Source organism: Lutra lutra, chromosome 13 (genome assembly GCF_902655055.1).
Source record: "Lutra lutra chromosome 13, mLutLut1.2, whole genome shotgun sequence".
Classification (NCBI taxonomy): Eukaryota; Metazoa; Chordata; class Mammalia; order Carnivora; family Mustelidae; genus Lutra; species Lutra lutra.
Window position 1 is genome coordinate 41,056,560 of NC_062290.1, and position 25,799 is coordinate 41,082,358.

At 37.5% G+C, this 25,799-nt stretch overlaps 1 protein-coding gene across 7 annotated transcripts in view; it reads right to left on the reverse strand.

The window, feature by feature from the left end:
- Positions 1–25,799, reverse strand: part of NFIB (nuclear factor I B) — a 233,567-nt gene that overhangs the window by 67,559 nt on the left and 140,209 nt on the right. For all 7 annotated transcript variants that reach the window (XM_047701107.1, XM_047701113.1, XM_047701112.1 and 4 more), the window contains exon 4: positions 6,274–6,342. In XM_047701107.1, the coding sequence (XP_047557063.1) occupies positions 6,274–6,342 (69 nt within the window). The remainder of the gene's footprint in view (positions 1–6,273; positions 6,343–25,799) is intronic.

Below are 25,799 nucleotides of genomic sequence, written 5' to 3' on the forward strand. Positions count from 1 at the left end.
AAGCAAGGGGCTTTGTACTAAGCTGGTTCTTTTTTTTTTTTTTTTTTTTTTTTTTAAGATTTTATTTATTTGATAGACTGAGAGTATAAGAGAGAGAGCACAAACAGGGGGTGGGGAGAGGGAGAAGCAGACTACCCCCTAAGCAGGGAGCCCAACGAAGGGAACGATCCCAGGACCCTGGGATCATGACCTGAGCCAAAGGCAGACATTAACCAAATAAGCCAGCAGGTGCCCCCTAAGTGGGTTCTCAAAAACCAAACCCCTCTTAAGTTAATCAAATTAGAATATTAGCATGTTAGAATGCATTACAAACCATATGAATAATTATTTGATATAACAAATTCTTGTATAAGGGCAGGTATACAAGTGAAATGACAAACATGAAATAAGAGCCAAGTTTGTTTTTTTTCCCCCAAAAATACATATTCAGGTTCATATATGAATAGATTAGTGTGAATTTACTCAATAGTTTTTTTGTTTTGTTTTTTTTGTTTGTTTGTTTTTAATTGGGGGTGCCTGGGTGGCTCCGTGGGTTGGGCCTCTGCCTTTGGCTCAGGTCATGATCTCAGGGTCCTGGGATCAAGCCCCGCATTGGGCTCTCTGCTCAGCAAGAAGCCTGCTTCCCCCTCTCTGTCTGCCTCTCCACCTACTTGCGATCTCTCTCTCTATCATATAAATAAATAAAATCTTTTTTTTTTTAAGATTTTTGTTTATTTATTTGACAGAGAGAGATCACAAGTAGAGAGGCAGGCAGAGAGAGAGGGGGAAGCAGGCTCCCTGCTGAGCAGAGAGAACCCGATGCAGGGCTCGATCCCAGGACCCTGAGACCATGACCTGAGCCGAAGGCAGAGGCTTTAACCCACTGAGCCACCCAGGTGCCCCCAAATAAAATCTTTTTTAAAAAAAGTTTGTATCCCCAACTTTACAAAAATCACTTATAATGACTCATGAAAAAAAATTAAAAATAAATAATTTATTTATTAAAAGTAAGAATAAATAAAAGGTACTCATGGAGTTTTATACTTCAAAGTATTATTTTGTACATCAAGAAATTTTTTTGACTTTGCTGATACAGTATGAGCTGAGATTCTTCGATGTAAGTATTGGTTTTCGTATAATGGATCACATGTGTTCAAATTAAAAAAATTTGTTTCTAGACATCTTGAATAGATTCGTGAGGCAGCACACTGTATTAGAATAAGTAGAGTCTTAGGAGGTAGTTTAGTTTGTTTGAACTTAGGATAGTTTGAACTCCCTCTGACACTTCTGAGTCATGTGCCTCAGTTTCCCAAGCTAGAAAATGAGAATACCAGTCACCTACCGCCTATGATTATTTTGAAGATGAAATGAGATAAGGAGTGATAACAGCCCAGCATCGTGCCCAGTGCATAATAGGTATTCAACCAATGTAAGAGCCCTTCTTTCCTTGATTTCTTCCCCACATCTCTTCCCTGGCAGTATGGAGTGCTTAGCAAAGAGTGAACAGTTCGAACAGCACTAAAAGCAGAGGAAGGGTTATAAATGAACCTATTTGTTGAAAGTCTGTTCCTTCAACAAGTTGTTTGTGTCCATTACTGGCAGGTGCTGCAAGGGATACAAAATAGTCTAAGATAGTTCCTGTCCTTAATAAAACAGATTGGGCAACAAACTGGGTAAACAAAATACTCATGAAAAAATAGAAATACCAGCATACTGCAAATTATAATGAAACTGTCCAAATAAATGACAGCCCCAATAAACGCTATGGGATTTCATGCGAAGAAGAATCCCATACAAGCTCAAATGATCCAAGAATTCTCTGAAGAAGCCAGAGCTTGCACTAGACTTTGCAGAATGAGTAATTTCTTAAGGAGAGGTCATTCTCAATAGGAGTGACTACAAGACAACATCTAGGGCAGAGAATAAAAGTGAGACCAGGCAGGTGGGTATCAAAGGACAGTGCTGAAGAATAGTTTCTTTCCTTACCTTTTTTTTTTTTTTAGATTATTTATTTATTTATTTGACACAGAGAGAGAGAGAGAGAGAGATCACAAGTAGGCAGAGAGGCAGGCAGAGAGAGAGGGGGAAGCAGGCTCTCCGCTGAGCATAGAGCCTGATACAGGGCTCGATCCCAGGACCCTGAGACCATGACCCGAGCCAAAGGCAGAAGCCCAACCCACTGAGCCACCCAGGTGCCCCTCTTTACCTTTTTTAAAATCAGGCCTTCAAAAGCTCTAAGGAGAGAAAATATGTCCAGGGCTATGGCAACGAAACTCCAGAGCCCCTATGATTCACCCTAAGAACATACAGTCTACTTAATCTTCCTCTCTTCCAACTGTTTCAAATCGAATACATGATTCATAAAGGAATTTCAGGGAATTTTCCTTACCCAGAATTTTAATGTGTTCACTACATGTGTTCGCTGTCAGCTGAATTGTGTGTCAATATCAGGTCGGCCAAGATTTACTTTAAAATATTTTTAAGAAAGTATGATTAGGAAGCACATGTGTTATTGCAGAGAAGTAATCAAAGAATATACGATGAATCTCTCTCTTCCCCTATTAAAAATTAAATCAATATATACAAGATTAGTCTCAGCTCCAAACTTCCAGAGTTTATGCCTTCTGTTAAATTTTTCTTTTTATATAATGTACTTTACTTTCATTTGAATAACACAGAAAATATTTGTATTCAATGGGTGACTATGCCAAATGGCTTGAATTCTTTGGGCAGCTAAAATGGAACTGTTTGTTGTGGCTTGAGGTACACCGGAGGTTAAAAAAAAAAAAAAAAAAAAAGCAAGGTAAGAAATCCCACAGTAACCACATGCTTTAAAGTTTATTATTAGAACCATGTTCTATGTGACATTGGAAAGCAGGGTGTGTGTTAGAAGGAGGCATTTGAGAGACTCGGGGAAAGTCAGTAATCTGCCCAGCCTTCTGCAACAGTAATGGATACAATTCAAACTGAATTACTAAAAGGAAACTTACAGGTCATAACTTATGTAAAGTACTTGCAATTTATTAAGCTCATACAACATTTAAGCAAAGATCTGTAGTTTCTATTTCATACATATGGCTTAAGCGTCAACACAGATTGCTTGGCCATAAACATACTGGATGAAATTTATAGTAGAATAATAATAATAATAATAAAGATCTTTGGAAATTTTTTTTCCGAATTTTCTTGCAGAAGGATTATTATAGACTCTCATGACGGCAATCAAAATAATTTACCCACAGATTTATACATGAGCATTGCAAAAATGTAATATGCCTTCTGACATTAAAGGGGAGAGTACAAGAAGAAGAGTAGCTTAATAATACACGGCCAAATTCTAAAGCAGTGCTCACCAAATACATTTCATAATAAAGAGAGTTTGTGTTGGGCACCTGGGTGGCACAGTTGGTGAAGCACCTGCCTTCGGCTCAGGTCACGATCCTCAGGGTCCTGGGATCGAGTCCCGAATCGAGTTTCTTGCTCAGCAGGTGGCCTGTTTCTCCCTCTCCCTCTGTCTGCTGCTCTGCCTACTTGTGCTCTCTATCTTGCTGTCAAATAAATAAATAAAATATTTTTAAAAATAAATAAATAAATAGAGTATGTGAGCATGGCAAGTCCCAGGCTGATGCTCCTGTTTAAAGCCTCTGGAAGAACTTCCATCAGATGCAAAGATCTGCGTTAGCACCTCTCCTGGAAAGCTGCAAGGTCTGAAAGCTGCAAATCATGTTTAAGAGGCTGCCAATATCCTCTTAGAGACGAAGCTCCAAAGAACCTCAGATTCTAAGGGTGAGAGGCCAACCCTTAATCTCTCTTATTGTTCTTCTCACTCCAAAAGCTGATCCTAAATCAACTTTCAAGATGGAGATAATATGATTCAACAGAATGATCACTATCCTAGAACAGGGGAGCTTCATTAGCTAAAGTCAACAGACACATTAGTGGGTCATGTGATAGTCAAACCCGGGAGGCCAGAAACCATTAACATACTGTAAACCCTCAAGAAGTCAGAATTTGTGATATACAGCATAAGGGTCATGCTGAAGTCTCTGCTTACTTGGCAAACACCTATTTCATAAACAGCGAAGTTGAACTGTGTAAATATGATTACGATGTGGATATATTAAGACACTTAGGATAACTTCTCAAGCATTTCAGAGACACCTATTTACATACAGAGGAGAAAATAAATGTTTGCTGAGTAAATTAATGAATGCATATACATAATTAATATACTAATTACAGATCAGTAATGTGTGTTGTAACAGATAACTTAAAAACCTCGAAGAGAGGTTTAAAAAGAATGAGTGAAGTATATTAAATCTGCCTCACTTTGGAACTGCTCTGGAAAGGTGTTTTTTAAGTCTTTCTTTATGTGTAAGTTCAGAGTTTTCAAAATATCACTCTGGGCTTTCTAAGGTTCTATCTGGCTGTCCTTCTGGAGGGTCTAGCATGATGTTACCTATAATGAGGAACTGGTAATAATTTCTAACAGATGACTTTTCGGTCCATCTCATAAGGACGAGGAAATAATATCACGAAACTTATGGGATGCCTCGTGGGTTAAAGCCTCTGCCTTCAGCTCAGGTCATGATCCCAGACTCCTGGGATCGAGCCCCACATCGGGCTCTCTGCTCCGCGGGGAACCTGCTTCCTCCTCTCTCTCTGCCTGCCTCTCTGCCTACTTGTGATCTCTGTCAAATAAATAAATAAAATCTTAAAAAAAGATACCACAAAACTTAGGAAAAGACAAATTTATAACAAATAATGTTATAAAGTCTGGTAACTGTAGCAGAACAGTGTAGGAAAAACACCTACCCCCCCCCAGACACACCCCACCTGCCCCACTTTCAAATTCCCCCTTCCTTACATGAATGCCAGAAAGTGGTAGTGAATGAGTCAGGCACGTTCCTTTCCAAATTAAAAATAAACACAGAAAACACTTTCAAATGTCAGAGGCCTTCCATACCACGTTATTGATCGGGAAAATCACACAGGGCTCATGGCAGCCTTGGTCAATGGAGAAGACCATCAGAATCCTCTTATCCCGCAAATATGAATCCTAGAGTTGCTGGGATACAGGATAGTAGGTTTTGGTCTCCCACACTGAGCTAAGTAAACAGATCCATGACAGAAGTCTTTGGGGCACATATTTATCTACCGCGGCATATGTCAGAAAGGATAACTTACTGAAGATCTTAAACATTTGTGTAGGCAACTGCCTGTGATATATGCTATTTTCACTCGCCACTCTAGAAAGAGGAACCCTTTAAGTTAAATCTGGTTTGAAAGACATAGTCACCTACCAGCCGGGGGATTACTGCATGGTCACAACTCTAACTCACTCCCTAAACTTACCCTCAGTAACTTGCTTTATTCTTTTGGGATCACCACAATTCTTGTTCGAGACCTCTGAATTTGACCCAGATGGAAAACACAACTTAAACAAGGACAGAACGCCACTACACCATTTGAGTAACATCATCCAAACCGGTGACGCTCTCTAACAAAATGCCAGGTAAAAATAGAGCCTTCAAAATTACATAAATAAGCTAAATCAAAGAGAATGAGAAGAAATGAGTCACCTCCTTTAACATGATGAATGCCTTAACAGCTACATCTTAGGTATATTTGTACACACGAGAAATACGTAAAAGACTTAAGTCAATAAACTTCTCCCTTGCTTAGGTAGCTGGCCAGGTGAACTTAACCCAAGAAAAATCTCATCCGGCCTATCAAGAATGGTGTCTCAGGTGAGGTGGCCAGTTAAAACAATTGGACATTGTTTCGGATCACAATAGCTTTCTATCTATATCCAAACTACAATCTGCAAAGTTAATTTCTGCATCTCTCTACACTCTGCATGTTACTGTGTATATCCTGTACATCTCCAAGCCCCCACCAAAATGTTAGTAAAATGAAAAAGCACTTATCTACAGGAAACTTATGTGGGTTATCATAACAACATGGAGTACATGTAATTAATCACACTTCCTTTGATATAAATGACCATCTATGGTCACAGAGACAACAGTGAATTAAATGAATACTAGTAACACAGCAATCAGAACAACCCCCCAATTATTTTTGAACTACAAAAGTTTGATGATCTAAAGGCAAATATTTTAGAAAATCTGACAAAATATACCCAATAATAATTTCATCAACAAGACGGAAATTTTAAAACTCAGATTTTCCCCATAAGTGGTTATCCTTAATACTGTGTTGAAGGTTCAGAATAGAAAATATTTAAAATCCATAATGTATAATCAAATAATAACAAAACAGTTTACTTACTTCTGGATACCCTCACAAGTTCGGACACGTTGAAGACTCCAGATTTTACAAAACTATCCTCCAGGTAACCTGAAAATAAATATTGAGAGGAAAAAGATCAGCACAAGCAGGAAGCAAACAAATGATTAAACGCTAGGATTTGTTCAAGTGTTTTTAAACCAAAGGTTAGAACAAAAACTAAGTGTGCTTATAACAAACACAAGTGAAAGCAAAACTCTCTCTGAATGCAATCTGGGGTCTGTTTAAACAAAAGTAAGAAGTTGAAATGCCAAATAATTTCCTAGGGAAATTTTTCCACCGCCTGCTAAATGTACAGGGCAACTGGAACGGTTTTATTTGCCACAGCCCACGCATTGAGAATGAACTCAGGGGTTCTTACCAAATGTATTCAGCTCGGTAGCACCTGGTAGACTAAAGTCTACCCATTTATAAAAAAGAAAGAAAGAAAAAGGAAAACCACAACCACAATTAGAACCTTGTTGGAATTACTTCAAAGATCTCTTGAAACCAGTGTTCTTTCACAAATCCTTCCCTGATTAAAGAAAAGCGAACTGTTGTTAGCAGCCCTCCCTCACCCTTGTTCCAAGGTCACGAATCACACAAAAGCAGAACTTGTACGTACAGCAAATACTTTGCATAGACCTATTTCCACGCACCTTTGATATACCCCACATGACTTCAATGCCCTCTCCCTCTTGCTACTACTTCCTTGGACTCCCTTCATTTCAAGAACTGTGTCCTTTTTCTAGCAAACAGTGACCAATCCAGGCCTCCAGAAATACCACAGGACCCTTCGGTGACTTGGCCCACCGTTCAGGGGCCTGAGTAAGTTCTGTGCTGTCTGGGATCTGGTCAAGCTGTGTCCAGGATTAGAAATGAGGACTTCCATAAATGCCCAGTCATGTCCCCAGCTTCTCATTGATATGCAGGACATGTGCTGAGGGCAAAAGAGGGACAGAATACCAGAAGGAGGGATATGGTTACTCTCTGCTTCCCAGGAAGAGAATAAGAAAAGCCTGAAAACCCTCAGAATGCAAAAGTTTCCAGGAAAACAAACTCTGGATTCTAAGAACTGGCAACTGGATCAGATGGTACATACAGTTTTAGGGCTGACCAAGGGATTCGATTCAGGGCAGGAATGTGAGTCAGGGGGCTGGCATTTAACTTCCCACCATACTTTATCAGCATGGAATCCTGATCATGTTATTAGACTCTTTGTATCTCAGACTCCCCATTTTAAAAATAGAGTTAATAATTGTGAATTGTGAATGTGTAAAATGTAGTAAAATTGTGAATGATAAGTGAGATAAAAACATAAAATCCACACTAGGCAGTCATTAAATGTTCCCAATGAGTTAGGTTTGGCCAGTTGGGTCAACAACCACTTATACGTTGAATTACGTGCACAGGATTCCAGACAGTCTCAAATCACGTGTAAATCTTTATTTAGAAATTTTACCAGAACAAAAGCTACCACACTACTTTTCAATTGTACATAGCATGAAAGGACAGAAAACCATTCAATGAGCTTATATGCATCACTTCTGTGAACCAAGGAGCCATGCATGTCTGAACACTATTCTATCCACCGTTCACCTTCTTTAGAAGCAGAACAAAAGAAAGAGTGTGAAGGAATTATTGGATCTCAGCTGGTGATAAAACTTATCACATTACATTATCATATTAAGTATTACTAAGTATCATATTAAGTATTACTTTGAAAAAATATACATTTTTAAGAAGGTAATGACAAAATGTCCCCTTTTGATGTACCTGTATCTTAGGAAACTCCTAGTTCTCTAGCAACTTAATTTTTCACAAGGTTGAATTCATTTCACTGATTATTGAGAAGCTTTTAGGTAGCCAATACTGTACAAGGTACTTAAAGTCATGAAGACAAAAAAAGGACATGGAGTCCCTTTGTGTGATTGGAGGGAAAGATATTTTCAATTTTCTGAACCATGGTAGGTTATTATCATATAAAACGACAACAAAAGCAACACACATCTTTGTAAAATATAACAAATTATACTTTATATACAGTAAATATAAAATTTTATATTGGCAAATACATTAAATATAAAGACCTTATTTATCTTGATGGCAGCTCATATACTTAACCAACCAGACAAGATTTATTTGTCCTCCCTCAACTGTACTCTGTAAATGTCTGTCCTCCTACCTTTCTCGTGCATTTAGCTCCCCCAGTCAGATGGCTCTCTCTTTACCTACTTTGCTCTCATCCTGCAATGTCCCACTTGACCACCATCCATCCCGTGACCCGTTCCCCTACCCTCCTCTCCCAATCCCTGTGCCAGTCAGAAATCATCTCTTTCTTGTGAATTCACAGAGCACCTAGTTTGTACTTACTTACATCCCTTTACACATTCAAGTGTCCAGGATATCTGTTTTCAAGTCTTGTGGTTCTTATGGGATTATCAGCTCCTTTATTTGGGAGAATGCCTGGGTTTTGTTCATCTCTGAATCTCCCTTAACAACCACCTCAGTGCCTGTATATACAGCAACTACTAAATCAATGCTTACAGAACAAAATTTTAGATTTTAACTTTTTGGAACAGGGTCATAAATAAGCATCTTGGTAATTATGTAACGATGTAGGTGTAGATGGCTTAAGGTTGAAGGATAATTATATTGACCCTAGTTATTCCCTGCGACTCATCGGCTGAGGGGTCCATTTAGGCTTTGGGGTAGAGTGGGAAAGAATGATGATCAGATTCAGATTATATATCTAACTTCCCTACGTACTGGTGTACAACTTGAAGCATTTAGTACAAAGTAACTACCCAGAAGCTAGAAGTGTTTGAAGAGTCAGAGTTCAAAAATATTTGTAAAATAAATACACGAATGAGCAACGAGGGAACATTTCAATATATTTATATAAATGAAATCATGCGTCATATGTAATAACATTTCAATATGTAGATATCATCTGAAGTTCATGTCCTCATTACTCTAGTGAGTAGTCAGGGCTCCATCAGCGTCTTGGCCATACCCATGAAGACGGAATGGTGTGTGGACGTCAGGAGCCGAATCATACCGGTGGGAGGATCCCCCTGAAGCTAATCCTACCAGCGGAAGACAGCCAGTCACACACAGGCAAATACAATAACTATCTCACCGAAGAGGGAAAGCAATTCAGAATGGAGCCGGGTGTTTCTCCATCGCTCATCTCATGCTCTGAGAAATCTGAATCTATAAGGAAACCTGAAAGAGTTATTTTGCTGGAACTATGAAAGGCGCTGGAAATATGTCAGAACTGCTTTGCACCCACTAGACAAGGTGTAACACCCACAAGTCCCACTGGGCTCCAGTCCTGCATGGAACATACTGAGACTTCACTGAAAGCAGTGCTGCCAAAGCTGAGAGGTAGCGCAACCAATCCCACACCCCCACCCCCCGACCCGGCCCCACCAATCAGGGGGGATCAGGCAACTGGGTAACCTGGGAGAAGTACCCGAAGCCGACTGCTGCCTCCTCCATTCATCTTTACAATGGGCAGGCATTCCCCAAGATGAGGAGGGCAAAGGAAAGAAAGAGTCCAGGACAGAGTACTTGGAGAGCGAATAGCATACAAGAAAGTATGTAGGAAACAACGCATAAGGACGCTGATAAAACAACCGGGGACAATCACGCAGAGTGCCAGGAGCCCTGTGAATGTACAGAGGATGAGACTCAGCAAAATGCAGGTTATTGCTGTTAACATAACCCCATCTGTAACCTCCAGGCTGCTGGGGTCTTCCAGAAACACGGTTTTCATGGGGGACGTCGACCACTGTGAATCTAAGTAGCTGATACAAAGGCCAACGATTTTAAAACAATTTGGAGACATTCGTATAGTAAATTCCCTTCATCTACCAAAGGAAATATGAGCATCTCTGAGGCAGAGCAGCTGCTTAATGGTTACAGAGCAGTATTACACAACAGTTTAAGCCAAGAAGCAAAGAACAACTCGGCATTTATGTGACGCTGTATTTACACTACATGTAATGCTTTTTAAAAAATAAAATTGAGTAGGAAATAAAGACCTCTGCAAACTGAAGATTCTCAAAGGCAATATCAAATTATATTATTTTACTTCTTTTTTTATTTTTCTCTAACAAAAGCAACAATAAATCACTACTCAGAAGTTAATATAGTGTTTAACCTCCTTTACAAACAATAACAAAGGGACACAATGGCATATCTAACTGTTAATATCTCAAATTATAATCAGCTCCATTTGAATGTTAAACAACATTTACATAGAAATCCAAAGGAAAACTGATAACGCTCATTTTTATAGTCTACTGTGTTCTATTCTCGAAATTAAAAAAGAAAAAAACACAGAAAGCAGTTATTAAATTCATGAAAGCTGTCTTCAAGTATTAGAAGGACTGTTAATGTAGATGTTGGATAAGACTTCTTCTGCGTAGTTCCAGGAACTGTTTTTTGGCTCAATAACCAGATTTGTCATCCATAAGAAAAGTCCTAGAAGGGAATGGGAAACCTTGCAAAAGGGGAAACAGCCAACAAAGGCCAACCTACTGTTCTAAGATCTTCAAATGCATTCATTCACATAATGATCCTAATTATCCTACCCATTGTCATGCAAGCATTCCCATTTTACAGTTGAGAAAACTTGTGTCTACAGAGGTAGGGGGTTTCCTAGAGGCAGTAAGGACCCCCCCCCATTAGATTTAAGAATTCTCACTTTGGGTAGGAAACTGAATTAAGATCACTTCTGAAGCCCATTGCAATGCTCAGGTTCCACTTTTTTTTTTTTTTTTTTTTAGATTTTATTTATTTATTTGAGAGAGAGAGCGCGCGATTGTGCACACAAGCGGGAAGGAGGGATGGAGGGAAAGGGAGACGCAGCCTCCTTGCTAAGCAGGGAGCCCAAAGCCAGGCTCCATCCCTGGACCCTGAGATCATGACCTGAGCCGAAAGCTTAAGCTTACCCCACTGAGCCACCCAGGCGCCCCCCCAGGTTCCGCTTTTTCACCGGACCCTTGTCGTGTTCGTTTTCTTGCATTGCTTGCTCATTTGGAGAAAGAACAGGACCCCTAGGTATCTCGCAGGCACTTTCTAGCCTTAGGATTCCAATTGTTCACTTCCTTCCGCAGAGTGTAAAAGACGCCTAAATCCTTTTGTTTATGGATGCAAAGGGGGAGAAGATAAGATTATTTTACACTAGCTCTTTGCCAGTCTTCACATAACTTCAGATACCACCACTAACCTACTGGGAATTTTCTGGTAGTGGTGTTGTAAGGCTTGGCTTTATCTGCAGTTTCTCAACTGATCTGCACTGTCCACAGTTAAGAATGGAAAGTGGGATGACGAAATAGACAGACTAATCATTACAAAGATAATGCTTCCCTGCGCAGAGACTGACCCTCAGCCTATAGCCAAGGTTCACATTCCAGTATTAATTTAGATTTAAGTTTATCCTTCACTGTGAAATGTCCCTGTTGGTGCTTTAAGTGATTCAGCAGGACAGCAATTTTCTGATTTTAACACGCTCTGATAGTACTATATTAATGTTATTTGTTTTTCAGTATTTCCTTCCAGTACATTAAACTTTTTCCTGCATATATGTAAGATATAAAAATATGAATTTTTAAAAACTGGGATCAAATTTAAATGAATTTGTATTTGCTTCTTTTCTAATTCACATTGTATCTTTCCCTTTAGATTCAATAGTTTTTCAAAAGCATGATTTTAATGTCTGTATAATATTACACTGCATGGCTGTACTTTATTTGACCATTCTCCTTTTTTTGGCATTTTAGGTTATTTCCCATTTTTAAAAATATTATAAACAGAACTGCCATTAACATCCCCGTACACAAATCTTTGTCAGCAATTCTCATGATTTCCTTACGCTGGAGTTCCCAGAAGTGGAATTGCTGGGTCAAAGGACATTAAACTCTTTTTAAAAACTCTTGGTTAAAAACTGTCAAGCTGCTTTCCATAAAGATTTTTGCCAATTTCTTCTCCCTCGGGCAGAATGAACGTGTCCATGTCACCACCCTCTGCCACAATTACATGTTAGTCATAATAGGGACTTGCTTTAATTGTAGCAAGTTGATAGAGAAAAGATATCATTATAATAATGTCATAATTTTCATTTAATTATAATAAAGTTGGATTTTTTTCAGATATTTATGCATTTTTTCTTTAAACAAACATTCAAAAATATGTAAAATAGGGATTGTGTTATCAGGAATATTTTATTCCTAATATTAATGACATTACCTCTAGAGTTTCACAGTTAATGACAGTGTTGGCTATTAATTAATAATTTTTTTCTTATCATTTTATATGTTCACTTATTCTTAGTTCTCTTAGATTTTTAAAAGTGTTCTGATCAGAACAATTATTGAATACCACTAAATGCTTTTTTGGAGTCCTTTTTAAATTTCCTTACAATGTTTACTGTTATTATATATTACTGAATTCTTAAGGTAAATTATCTTTGCTTATCCACACAAGGTAGCTCTTTTAATTTACTGCTAAACTGGTTTGCTAACAGTTGCTTCTGAGTTCTATGTTGCTGGTATACTTTTCTAGGGATCTTTGTTTCATTTATGAAGTTTTCATACTATGATTACATACATGCTTCATAAAATTATTTGGATGACAGCCATTTTTATTTTTAAAAATATGAACAGTTCAGAAAGTCTGGAAAAACTCGCTGGTAAAACTGTCTTCTCATAATCTGTTTTAGAGAAGATTCTTAGAAAATTCTGAGTCTTTCAAGAATTTGCTCTACTCTTGTTTTCTGGTCTTGAGGCAATTTTACTATATATTATATTATATACATATAATATATATATTTTCCAAGAAAATGATTATTTTCTTTCATATTTTTAAATTTATTAGCACAGATATTTTATGGTTTACCAAATGTTTATTTTTAGAATACAGTAAATAAAATAAAAATTAAATTATATTTAATACAACATATTGAAATATATTATAATTAATAAAATTATATTAAGTTATGTTAAAGTATACTAAAAGATCAGCTCTGCCACTTACTATGTAAACCTAAGGTAGGTTGAGCAACGTTTCCACACCTCACACTTCACTATAATATAAATGGTAATCACAGTACCTATGAGTCAGTATGAAAACTGTAATCATTTTCAAATAATAATAGAGAGATTTCATTTTAAGAGCAGGAAAAAGGAAGGTAGAACTTCCAAATTAACAAAGGGAGAGCAAAACACGGTGAATACTAACTTGATCAAGACAAAGAAACTAAGAACATAAGATGTAAAAATAAATAATATAAATAGAACAAATTAAGCATATCCCATTACAATACAGGTAAGTGGATTGAATTAGCCCATAAAGAACATTAGATAAACTGAAGCAAATAAAATTCAGCTATTTTTAAGGAACACATTGAAGACAAAATGACAACAAGAATAAAAAGTTGAAAATAAAATGATGTGCAAAAAGAAATCAGGCAAATTCAAACAAAAAGTAAGCAGTGTCGGTGGTGGTGAAGAGAATTTAAGATGAATTACAATAAACGAGATAAAGAACATTACAACTGAAAAAAAAAGTGTATATGATAAAGAGGATAAATCATAAAACTATATGTACACCAAACAATATTGTGCAGAATGCATAAAACAGAAATTATTAAAATCCAAGAAACTTTACAAAAATACAGTTGTAGTGAGAATTTTGAGTACACTCTTTTAGAATTGAATATGACTATTAGACAATGACTAATTTTATATCATTCAAATACAAAGTGTACTTTCTTAGCACATTCACAAAAATTTTATAAAAATTGATCATGTCCTTGACCAAAGAGACTGTTATTACTGTGTCACCTTTAGAAAATAAGGCCAAAAGTAAAAAATAAAAAGTGACCACATTTTCTGAACTACCTGAAAATTAAGAAAATAAGCTATGGATCAAACAGAATCAAAAGAACAATTATGAACTACCTAGAAAACAATGACAAGAAAGAGACAAAAGGCCAATTACTTTACCATAATGATAGAAAGACCAGCAAAACATCCCAAGAAAAATTAAAAAGGGAATTAAAGACAAAAGCTGAAATCAATAAAATAGGAAAAGAAGTATTTAAAACAAAACAATAAAAGGGAAGATGATTTTCTGAGAAGATCAGCAAAACAGAAACATCATTTGCAAACCTCATTAAGGAAGAAAAGAAAAAGCGAAAATATACAAGAACAGAAGGGAAACATAACCATAGAAACCAAATACGTTAAAAACATTATAAGAGAATAACACATGCAACTTACTGACCACAACTTTGAAAACGTAAATGGGCAATTACTTACTAAAATAAAAGTAACCAAAATTGAGCAAAATGGAAACCTGAATAGACCAATTACCCCTAGTGCGGTGGTTCCCTAAATTTGCTGATCATTGGAACCACCTGGGGTTCTTGAAAAACAGCTTATGCTTGGCTTCAACCCTCGGCTATTCTGATTTAATTGGTATGGATGTGTCCTAGACGTGAAGATGTTTCAAAAGTTCCCCTGGTGATTCAAACGTGCAGCAACGTCTGGGAACCACTGGGTTAGCATCTTGGTGTTCAAAATGTGGTCCCACGACCAACAGTACTGGCATAACTGGGGAACTTGTTAAGCATAGAATTCAGTGTCAAGCCCAGACCCTCAGAATCAGAATCTGCAGCTTAAAAGACCACCAGTGACTCGTATGCAGTTTGGAATTTGAAAACCCTAGAAGAGAATTAAAAGGTGATTTAAAAACCACCTTCAGAATGGCACCAGGTAGAGATGGGCACACAGCTGGATTTTATCTTTTACCCAGCCTTTAAAGTCCAGTGATTTTTACACTCTCCCAGGCTTTAGCAAATGATGACAAATTTCCTTACAAAGAACGTTCTCTTGGTAGCCTTTATTAGACCAGCAAAACTTAAGTAACTAAATTTGCAACCTCCCTCATTAAACTAAAGCAAGTAAACAAAACAAAGACCAAGCATACACATAAATGCAACCTCAAAGATCCTAAATAAAACTGAATATATTCGATGCACATATTTGAATTGAATATAGCAATGTTATCGAGAGAACAATACACCCTTATCATTAGGGTTTTATTCCTTGACTGGGTGCAGTTCACTGTTAGAAAATCCGTCAGTACAATAGAGGGAAAAAAAAGGAAAGATACTCGACCTTATCAAGTGATGCTGAAAATGCACTTGACGCCAACAAGAAAAGGAGGCGTTCCTAATAACAAATCTAAGCAAAAGGTGATTAAACAAAAGTAACAAACTGTTTAGCAAAACCCAACAAGTTATCCTAAAAGAAGAAAACTAGTCTGCCATTCCTAGGTACTCAACACCCTCAAGCCTTCTCCTCTTTTCAATCCTTAAAAATGTAAACTGTAAATACACCAGTCGCAAAGACAAAGGCTGTATGATTTCACTTAATCTAGGTATCTAGACCAGTCGAACTCGTAGAAACAAAGTAGAATGGTGGATGCCAAGAGATGGGAGAAGGGAGAATGGTGAGTTGTTATTTGCTGGGTACAGAGTTTCAATTTTGCAAGAGGAGAAAGCTCTGGAAATTGTGCAACAATGTAGATAAACTTAACACTACTGAACTGTACATTTATGAATGATTAAAATGGTAAATGTTATTTTATGTATATTTCACAATTAAAAAATCATGATCTGGAATTTGGGACTCAGGTAATTGTTACTAAATTCTTGTTTATATATATTCAAGAATTACTTTTTTACATTGGTACTAAATTCTTATTTATATATATTCAATAATTACATTTTTAGACTGACATTTATGTCTGCAGTCTTATTTATAATAATTACTTAGGTATAATTCTGCTTACTATACTCATTATTAGTCTATATCTGTAGCTATATTTATATCTATAGGTATAGATTTGAGAATTTCCTGTTCTGAATTTTTTTTTTTTTTTTGGAGTGTATCACTTTGTTAATTGGTATAGGTTTTCAGGTAAAGTTTTTACAAAGAAAATAAAAGACTCTATTTTTTGAGAATCGAGAGTTTTTGAGAAAACTCTCTAAACATGAAGTTTCATCATAATTCCAAGTAATTCATCATAATTCTAATCCCCCACTCTTCTGTTACTTAAGGTTGACCAAAAGGGAAAAAAAAAAAGTATAGGTAACTTGTTTTTCCTCCAGGATGATTATAAGATTCTCTTTTTCATCCACAAAATACAAAAACTTCCATAGGACATATTTAAATATAATTACTACTGGCTAGATATAGTTAGTCCTTTTGATCTAAATATTTAGATCATTTTTAGTTCATTAAAGTGTTCTTAATTTGTGTTTGATTCTACTGTTCTCCTAAATGCTCTGCTTTCTCACCAAGAACACCTATATTAATACTCAATTTTCTATTCTCCCACCATAAACTTTCTCATCATGTTATTAACCTCTCTGTTCTTTTCTTCTGCTTTTAAAGCAAATATCTCAAGTTTGTCCTCTATATCAAGCATTATTTCCACAATATCAGTTCTGTTTCTTATTCCTTCAAATGCAGACTCTAATTACATGAAAGCAACTTCTTGTTATTGTATAGACACAGAATGGAAAAATTGTTTAAGGATTTACACACATACATTAGGAAGTAGAAGCAGATTGCTAGATGTCTTCCCACACTCTTTCTCTTTATTGTATAACAACTTCTTGTTATTCGAAGTTATTCTTTTATCTCTTCATTTTTCCATGTAAGTACTTTCTTCTAACTCAGCAGATTGTTTTCTCTGAAATTTTCTTCTGCGCTTCATTTTCAGAAATATGTTCTTCTTCACGATGTACCTTTCCCTAGGTTCTTCACTATTTTCTTACCAAGGGCACACTCTTGCGATTGTTTTTCTTTTCCTTAAAGGGTAGTCTATAGAGATTTAGGGTCTGTCCTTAGAAAAGTGTATGGCTTTTCCCTTGACTTACAATAAGTAAAGGTTTCAATAACAGGATTAGTCAAAGTTGATAACCGCAGCTCCTAACCCGTTCCCACTGACTACTGCTCCTTCGTCTCATAAGCCTCTTTTCACCCCACCACCTAGCTATGTAAGGTCCTACCAGGTACGTACATGAAAACCCTCACTCTCTGTAAAGTGTGGCTCTGGAAGGACAGATGGGACGAGATTTCAAAGGGTCTTTTCTATGGTGTGAAAGAGTTGGACTGGCACAGAATAGAAAAATTGTTTAAGGATTTACACACATACATTAGGAAGTAGAAGCAGATTGCTAGATGTCTTCCCACACTCTTTCTCTTTTCTTCCTCTTCATCCCACGTTTCCTAACCCTGTTCTCTGAGTTTACAGCCTTTTAAATCAATACAGAAAAATCTCTGAACCTAGGGGGATGATGGTGGGATTGTCCACAATTTCTCGAGGAACTAACACGGCTATCTTTTGTACGATATTAGGTAGGAAAATTATCATTTTTAAATTTAGTCTCAATACACAGTTCATATAATTATAAGATAAGCCTCTGCGTTTCTTGCTAAAGGTGATTCTTCAGTCTCAGTTTTAGTGTGCTTAGCCAAAGGTACAGTTTTATATATCCTTGTAGAAATTTTAGTGTAGAACTGGGAGAAACTGGGTCAGAAGTTAAGCAAGTAATGTGGACTTTATATTAGATAACTACTGGTAATTATTTTGCTGAATGCCTAAAAAGACCTAGTTTTAAATCTCACTACTCTCAATCAAAATTCTAACAGGGTTTGTTTGTTTGTTTGTTTTTGTAGAATTTGTCAAGCTGATTCTATTTAGATGAAAATACAAAGGACCTAAAAAATCTTTTTAGAACTCATTATAAATACTTATCAAAAAGTTACAGAAATAAAAAAAAGTTACAGGAATCAAAAAAGTACTTTGATCTTGGCAAAAGATAAGACATATATATCAGTGAGTTGGACCAGAAACAGACAAATAAATGTATCATTGTTGCTACTGGGTAAGTAGCTATGCAATTCAATGGAGGAAAAAAAATGTCTCTTAAACAAACGGTACTGGATTAATTGGATATCTACATTTTTTAAAAAAGGATAACAACCTTTAAAAAGGATATCAACCCTTATGTCACACCATATGTGGAGTATCTATATAATGGAATACGACTCAGAAATAAAAACAAATAAATCATTGACAAATGTAATCACATGGATAAATCAAAGTCTTTATTCTAGACTAAAGAAACCAGAGTAGGTTTATGCAAAGGATACATTTATATAAAATTCTAGAAATGTAAAGTCATCTAGAGTGATATAAAGCAGATCAGAGGTCATATGAGGATGGGGGATAGAGAAAGGAATAGATTATAAAGTGGTCAGAGGAAACTTCTGAGATTGATGGAAATGCTCATCATCTTGATTATGGTGATATATATATATGTGTGTGTGTGTGTGTATTCTTTTCCTTTTCTTCCCTTTATGTGTGTGTGTGTTTGTATGTAGATCTATATACACTATAGATAGTTATATAATATGTTGTATATCAATTATACCTCAATAAAGAAAAAAATGACCTTGAGCAAGTGATCTATATATAGTGGTATCCAAATTTTCAAAATAACATTTTTCCACATCACACACAAACAAATCACAAATGAGTCCAAAACATTTCATTTAATCAGTCACATATTTTTTGCAGCTTCCAGAAAAATCTTACCTGTTCCTTCATTCATGATCATGTGAACTCTAATACCATTAAAGTACACTCCTAAGCAAAAGCATAAAAATAGCAAGAAGGCCTTCTTCACAATTCATCAGATGGTGAGGAGAAACATTTGATTCATCTGAGACTGGTATTCTGAATCAGTAATTATGTTGGGGTACTATAATTCTCAGTCTGATACATCCCTACAAAATTCTTCAGACCATGCCACACAAAGTTAGGAGTTTGTAATGTCCCCAAACAGTCAAGTCTGAGGGGCTGGTGTGTCCACAAGGCAGAAGAGACCCACTGTCTCTGTCTATGAAATACCAGGCTTTTCCTGGCTCAGGTCAAGCTGTAGGAATGGACATGGTCTCATTACTGAACAAACAGGTTACAATTTATTTAGTGTACTACTGGTCTAAGCCTCCATCTCATAGATTCTAAACACTGCTGAACATTTTCTTTGGCCAGGTATTTGCCTTAGATGTTAAATGTACAAATGGAAGCTTACTGTTCTCACTTGAAGGTGTCCAGAATCCACAAAGGGAAACAGAGAAGAAAATAGTGGTTTAAAAAAATGCAATAAATGCTATTATTATAAACTGAGATAAAGGAAGGGCCTGGAGATGTCTCACGGATGAGGTGTCAAGAAAGTACAGACATTCTAGGCAGACAAACCGTATGGACGGAGATGCAAACAACATGGCTAAGGCTAAGGCTAAAGGCAAGGTCCATGTGTGCAGTGAAAGGAACTTTCAGGACCATGTCATAAAGGGTTGGTTAGATGCCATGCTATAGATCAGGCTTAGCCTAGAGTGGAAATTTTCAAAACATATACGGAGGGGAGTATAATAATCAGATTTGCACATTATGGAAATCGCCAGGAGCCTACAATGGATTTTCACAGGGATTAGGACCTGAGGCAAAAATATGAGCTACGGAGTAATTTGGGAAAATTACTACAATAATCTAGGTGCTCTAGTTAAAAGGACACAGTGTAAATATATTGAAGAGAATCACAATATATTAAGATTTAGCACCAACTATCTTCTTTTTAAAATATTTTGCCTTCCTCGTCTGCTGTAAGAGTAACCCCACCAGGGACCTTTCCTCATCCCTCTGCTCCTCTTTCTACACATTCTCTCAAAAACTTGTAGATAATCCCTCCTCCACCTGCCAATGCTATGCAAAGTAATGTAATTTATATGCGCTCTTTCCAGATATTGCGAGGACATAGTAAGTATAAAGTCGCAGAATCTTTTATTTGTTTTAATGAAGAAGACATTCTTCTACTCCTTGCTTACTTACCTAGCATCTGTGCAGTATCGTTCTGCACAGAAAGCAGTCCAATTCCGAAAATGACTGCAATCCAAAATACCCAATTTTGAACTAAAAATCCCCTACATTAAGAAAAAAAAAAAGTGCCACAAAATAACAACAATAACAACAACAACAAAAACTGGAATCAGTATCTTATAATACAATCTGTCACTTGTCATCCATGCTTTACCAGAATAAGGGACCTCAACGAGATCTAATGTAGCCCGGAGAAACGCACGTGTACAACACCTATACCATTTACCATGTGACTTGCTTGTGCTGGGGCTCCCTGGAGCCCCTTCCTTGATCCTTTGAGCTCACTGATTCCTGGGTTAAGAACCCCCAAATATCTCTCCTAGCCTTGAGTTCCAAACCCTTTTCTGCCAATGGCTCATAAACACTTTGAACAAACAAAAAACTACAGCTTTATTGAGATATAATTCACATACAATTTTAAAGTATACAATTCAGTAGTTTGGGGTCTATTCAGAGAGTTGTACAACCATCACCTAATTCCAGAACATTTTCATAACCTCCACAAAAAAACCCCATACCTGTTAGTGATCATGTGCCCATGTCCCACAACTCCAAGCTCCTCACAACCTCTAATGTACTTTGCCTTGATAGATTTGCCTATGCCAGACATTTCAAATAAATAAAACCATATAATTTATGAAAAAAGAAATCCCATCATGTCCCTGTTTGTTTCATTAACAAATGCATGTGATATTTTAATGATGACAAGATCAAATCTGCAAGTCAAGTGGTTTTTCTGTATTCTTCCTCCTGAATGACCTGGAGACATGAACCTGCTTATGGGATGGAATGGGGAGGGGTTGGAAAGGGAACATCTCTGTTGGGTTCAAGAATCAAAAATACTGCAGTGGAAAGAGGAGTATGTTCTTAGTTCTATTATGTAAGATAAAATAAAAGAGGGCATAGTCCCCAAAGACCAGCGAACAAGTCAAAAGACCCCCCAAAATTTATAACATTGAAAACCGAAACCTAATATTTTTCTTAAATTCTTCTATCTTCCAAGGCATTATGCAAAAGCAACAAGACTCAAATTGCCATGCGAAAGTACTTGCTGAAATTGCTTGATACCTTGTCAGTCTTTTATAGTTCCAGAGAAAGAAAGAAGTGAAACTTCAATAGGATTTTTCCCTGCTAACTTGAAACCACATTCTTCTTCTATAAGGTAGAAACAGATTACAACTTGGGTAGCTATATATCTTTCTTTCTGCTTCATATTTTATTCTGCTTGCAATATATTAGCATAGAATCGATCCCTCTTTCCAAGCATGATGCTCTAATAGGCAATCAGGTCCCCTGGGTGCCTTTGTACGGGACAATACGTCCAGCAAGCTTAGCTTCTGCCGAGTTCAAATGATTTTAACTGGCCTGGAGCAAGTCCATTCTATGTCTGATATAGAACAATCCCAGCTTTCCAGCTGTGAGGAGGAAAACGCTTTGCATTATTAAATTGTAGCCATATGCTGCAAAAGCAGGCCTTGCAAATATGGAGAGGGACAAGAATTTAAATGGAGAGGAAACTAGATGCAGGGAATCGTTGTAAAAAGAACCTGAGAGATACTTGAGTCATGAGCCTTGGGCGGTGGGTGCGCTCATAGCCTAACCCAGGGTCGTCAAGATGGACACCTCTTTCAGAAGGGGACCTGCACCCCCTGCCCCCCGAAGGGAACCCAAGGGAAGAAAAATATGGCATACCAACATCTTTTAAAATTTAACAATTTGCAACCCATTCAGGTGCAAGGCCTCTTGAAACTTCCCTGGAACTAGGTGTACAATGAAGTCAGAGCCCACATCCACACATTGACATTTCCCTTGCCCCCCAAGTTACTTTATATCATATCAGATACCAAAAGGTCCTGCAATACAGTTAGAAGTCTAGGAAAAACAAAAGTTGGGCTAGATAGGGTGTCTCTCCCGGCTAGTCCTTTCCCTCAGAGCGTTGTGAGAGAAGAGCATTTGATGTGTTTAAATTACCCTGTGACTATGTACCAAGCGGACACCTGACCTGTACAAATGCAAACCCTGAGAACCTCGAGAAGAGGGGCTCCAGGGTGCCTCAGTTAAAGCCTCTGCCTTCAGCTCAGGTCATGATCCCAGGCGGGGAGCTGCTTCCCTCTCTCTCTCTCTCTCTGCCTGCCTCTCTGCCTACTTGTGATCTCTGTCTGTCAGATAAATAAATAAAATCTTTAAAAAAAAAAAAAAAAAGAACCTTGAGAAGAGATGGAGCAGAAGACAAGATAGGGGCTACAGGGCTCTAGCAACTGGAGTAACTTGGCAGAGAGTCCCCCATTCCTGCATTAGTGTCCCGACCCCACAGCCTCCGGAACTCTCCACTAACATCTCTCCCCAAGCTCATTCCCACCGAGGCCACTGTCACTCAGGATTCAGCTCTATCATCTGCTCCCCCTCTGCCCACTGCCCCTTGTCCCAGAAGCTATGGCTTTTACAGCTGCCTCCGGGAACTCAAGTGTGGCAGTCGATGGGAGTGACTCAGTCTGCGAAAGGACAACACCAGGATTTCTCATTTCTTTCTCTGCATGGCAGTGCACACTCATAAACATTCAGGCCAAGCAGGGACGAGGCCAAAATTCATTTTTTCACAAGGCCTTGCACAGAGTCAATTGTATTATTCACCAGCTGCAGGGGAGGAGAGGCAAGGAACAAAGTATGAATGACATAGTGAGGTTACTACTGTCTTAAGGTTTAGATCCATGAAAAAATGTGAGCTTTGGCCTCCACTTGCCAATAACTAATTGGACCTGTGGGCAAATCCCTTGTTCTCTTTGTCCCATTTTCATAAGTCAAGTGAAGACACTGAGTTAGCAGTGTTATAAGCATTGGTATCCTTTGCTTTCTTGAGTGTGTCAAGTAAAAAAAAAAAAAAAGACATTGGATTACAGTAGCCAATTATTCATTTAGAAAATGTAACTGTCTACTTGGGAAGGGGCAGATGTGTAAGCAAACATAAACATGACACAAAGCAGCAATCGTAACCGAAACAGGAGTGTCCAGGAAATCCATTGGGCAACGCTGTACCTATATTCACTTAAAAATTTCTTAAGAGGGCAAATCTCATGTTAAGTATTCTTATCATAATGAAATAAAACTAAAAAGAAAAAAAAAGCAAAGGAACACTGTAAGTAGAGCATGGTCAATTGAATCAAATAAATACTATTAAAAAGCATGGAAACAGAAATAGAATGGAAAAGAGGCACTGGAGTCAGATCATAAAAGTCATGTATAAATGAAAATAAATGAAATAATAATAAATGAAAATGAATAAATAAAATGTCATGAATTTAATGAAAATCATTTCAAGTGGAGATAGAAGCCAAGTTGCAGAAGAAGTTAAGGAGGAAGTTTAGTCTTTTTCATGAGAAAGAAGAGAGGGATGGGACACTTAGTTGAATGAGGTGCCTGAATGAGGACCAAAACATGCATTTTTTAAGTAAGAAATAAGTTGGGACACCTGGGTGGCTCAGTGGGTTAAGCCTCTGCCTTCAGCTCAGGTCATGATCTCAGGGTCCTGGGATCGAGCCCCGCATGGGGCTCTCTGCTCCACGGGGAGTCTGCTTCCTCCTCTCTCTGCCTGCCTCTCTGCCTACTTGTGATTTCTATCTGTCAAATAAATAAATAAAGAAATAATTTTTTTTTAAAGTAAGAAATAAGTTGCCAGGAATGAGTTAATAGAATAAAGGAGATATCTGCAGAGAGCCAGGAAGAATAAGGCACACAGAAAAACTTCAACAGAGACAGAAAAGTTGGTGGCTTCAGAAAGTAGGACCACTATTAAAAGGTAAGTGGGAAAAATCCTTATAGGATGTGAATACAAGAGACTAAGATACAAAATGTTGCCAAGGGAAAAGCAATCTCTAATGATACATTTGTACTCTTTCTCATGTCACTCTTTTTTTTTTTTTTAAGATTTTATTTATTTATTTGACAGACAGATCACAAGTAGGCAGAGAGGCAGGCAGAGAGAAAGGAAGGGAAGCAGGCTCCCCGCTGAGCAGAGAGGCCGATGCGGGGCTCGATCCCAGGACCCTGGGATCATGACCTGAGCCGAAGGCAGCGGCTTTAACCCACTGAGCCACCCAGGCGCCCCTCTCATGTCACTCTTATAAACTATGTAACAAAATTTCATACCACATTTCCTTTGATGTCAAAAACCTTAGAACAAAATTGACTACCTAAAAACCATCATCCTATCCCATCAAAAGACTTGAAAATACCTCTTTCTTTGCCTCAGATCTTATCTTAACCTGTAACTTTGTGTATGTCATCTTAAAGTTTTAGAGGAGAGCAATAAAAAAAAAAAAAAGAAAAAGAAAAATCAATGAATTTCTATCTGGATCCATAGCAAATGATACTTCCTGTAGGAAGCCTTCTTGATCAACCCAGCTAGAAGAGAAAGTAGGTTGAAAAAGCCCTCACTTTTACCAAGTACCTGCTACTTGCCAAGTATGCCCCCCCACCCCCCACCCCACACCTGATGCTTACAACTGGTGTGGATATAGTTGTGCTGAGTTCAGAGAAGTTGGCTGATATGCTCAGGCTCCTCATGGGCCCCATGATCATTGTAAAACATGGAGCCTTGATTCAGTGGAAAAATTCAATTCTGAAGTTCATGTTCTTCCCACTTCCTCATGTTCCCTACGACAGTTGGAAAGAGTACTTCACAACTTTGAACTCCCATGACACTTGAGTTGTCATGCTGAGTAACATCGGTCTTCACGACATATAAAAAATAGCGCACATATTAAATGAACAGAAAAGTTTATGGAAAGCAAGCTTCATTTGTAACATAAAACCACTGTAAAACATCCCCCATTTTACCTTCTACAGCATCTAGCCTAGTGCTATGAACAAAATAGATGCTCATTAAATGTCTGTAACTGAATAATCCACCCACAGACAGCTCGTTCTGGGATGATCATTGTTCTTGGTGTAGAATGATGTATATTTCCAACTCCTCCAAGGCAAATGGCTATCTCAACTCATTTAGAGCTGACTCAATCTACACCTTGTCTCTGGGAATGTAATATTTAATTCTGAATTCAGCAACTAGTGGGTACTCAGTATTATTTTTTGTCTATCAAGGTAGGTGATCAAGAAAATATGGAAAATCTCCTTCATGACCTCATAAGACATCCCTAAATTTTCTTTTTCCGCCCAAAATTAATATTATGAGTGATCAGGCTAGAACCATTACAGAGGCTGGGCATGGTGCTAACCGCTATGTAGCTCAATTTTTGAGGAATGGGTTATATACAAGCACCCATATGCAACCTATAAAAATAAGGAGCTGAGGGCTATGTGCCCTTCTCAGTTTTTAAGAGTAATTTGCCAAGAAAACACTTTCTTAATCTTTTAATCCTTTACTCTGAATTCTATCCTAAATTTGAACATTTAGGAACTTTGTGATGTCTTGAAAAAAAATTAAAGGATAAAAAAGAAAACGGTTTCTGAAACAAAATCTGGTAGAAAAAAATCCTTTTATTTTT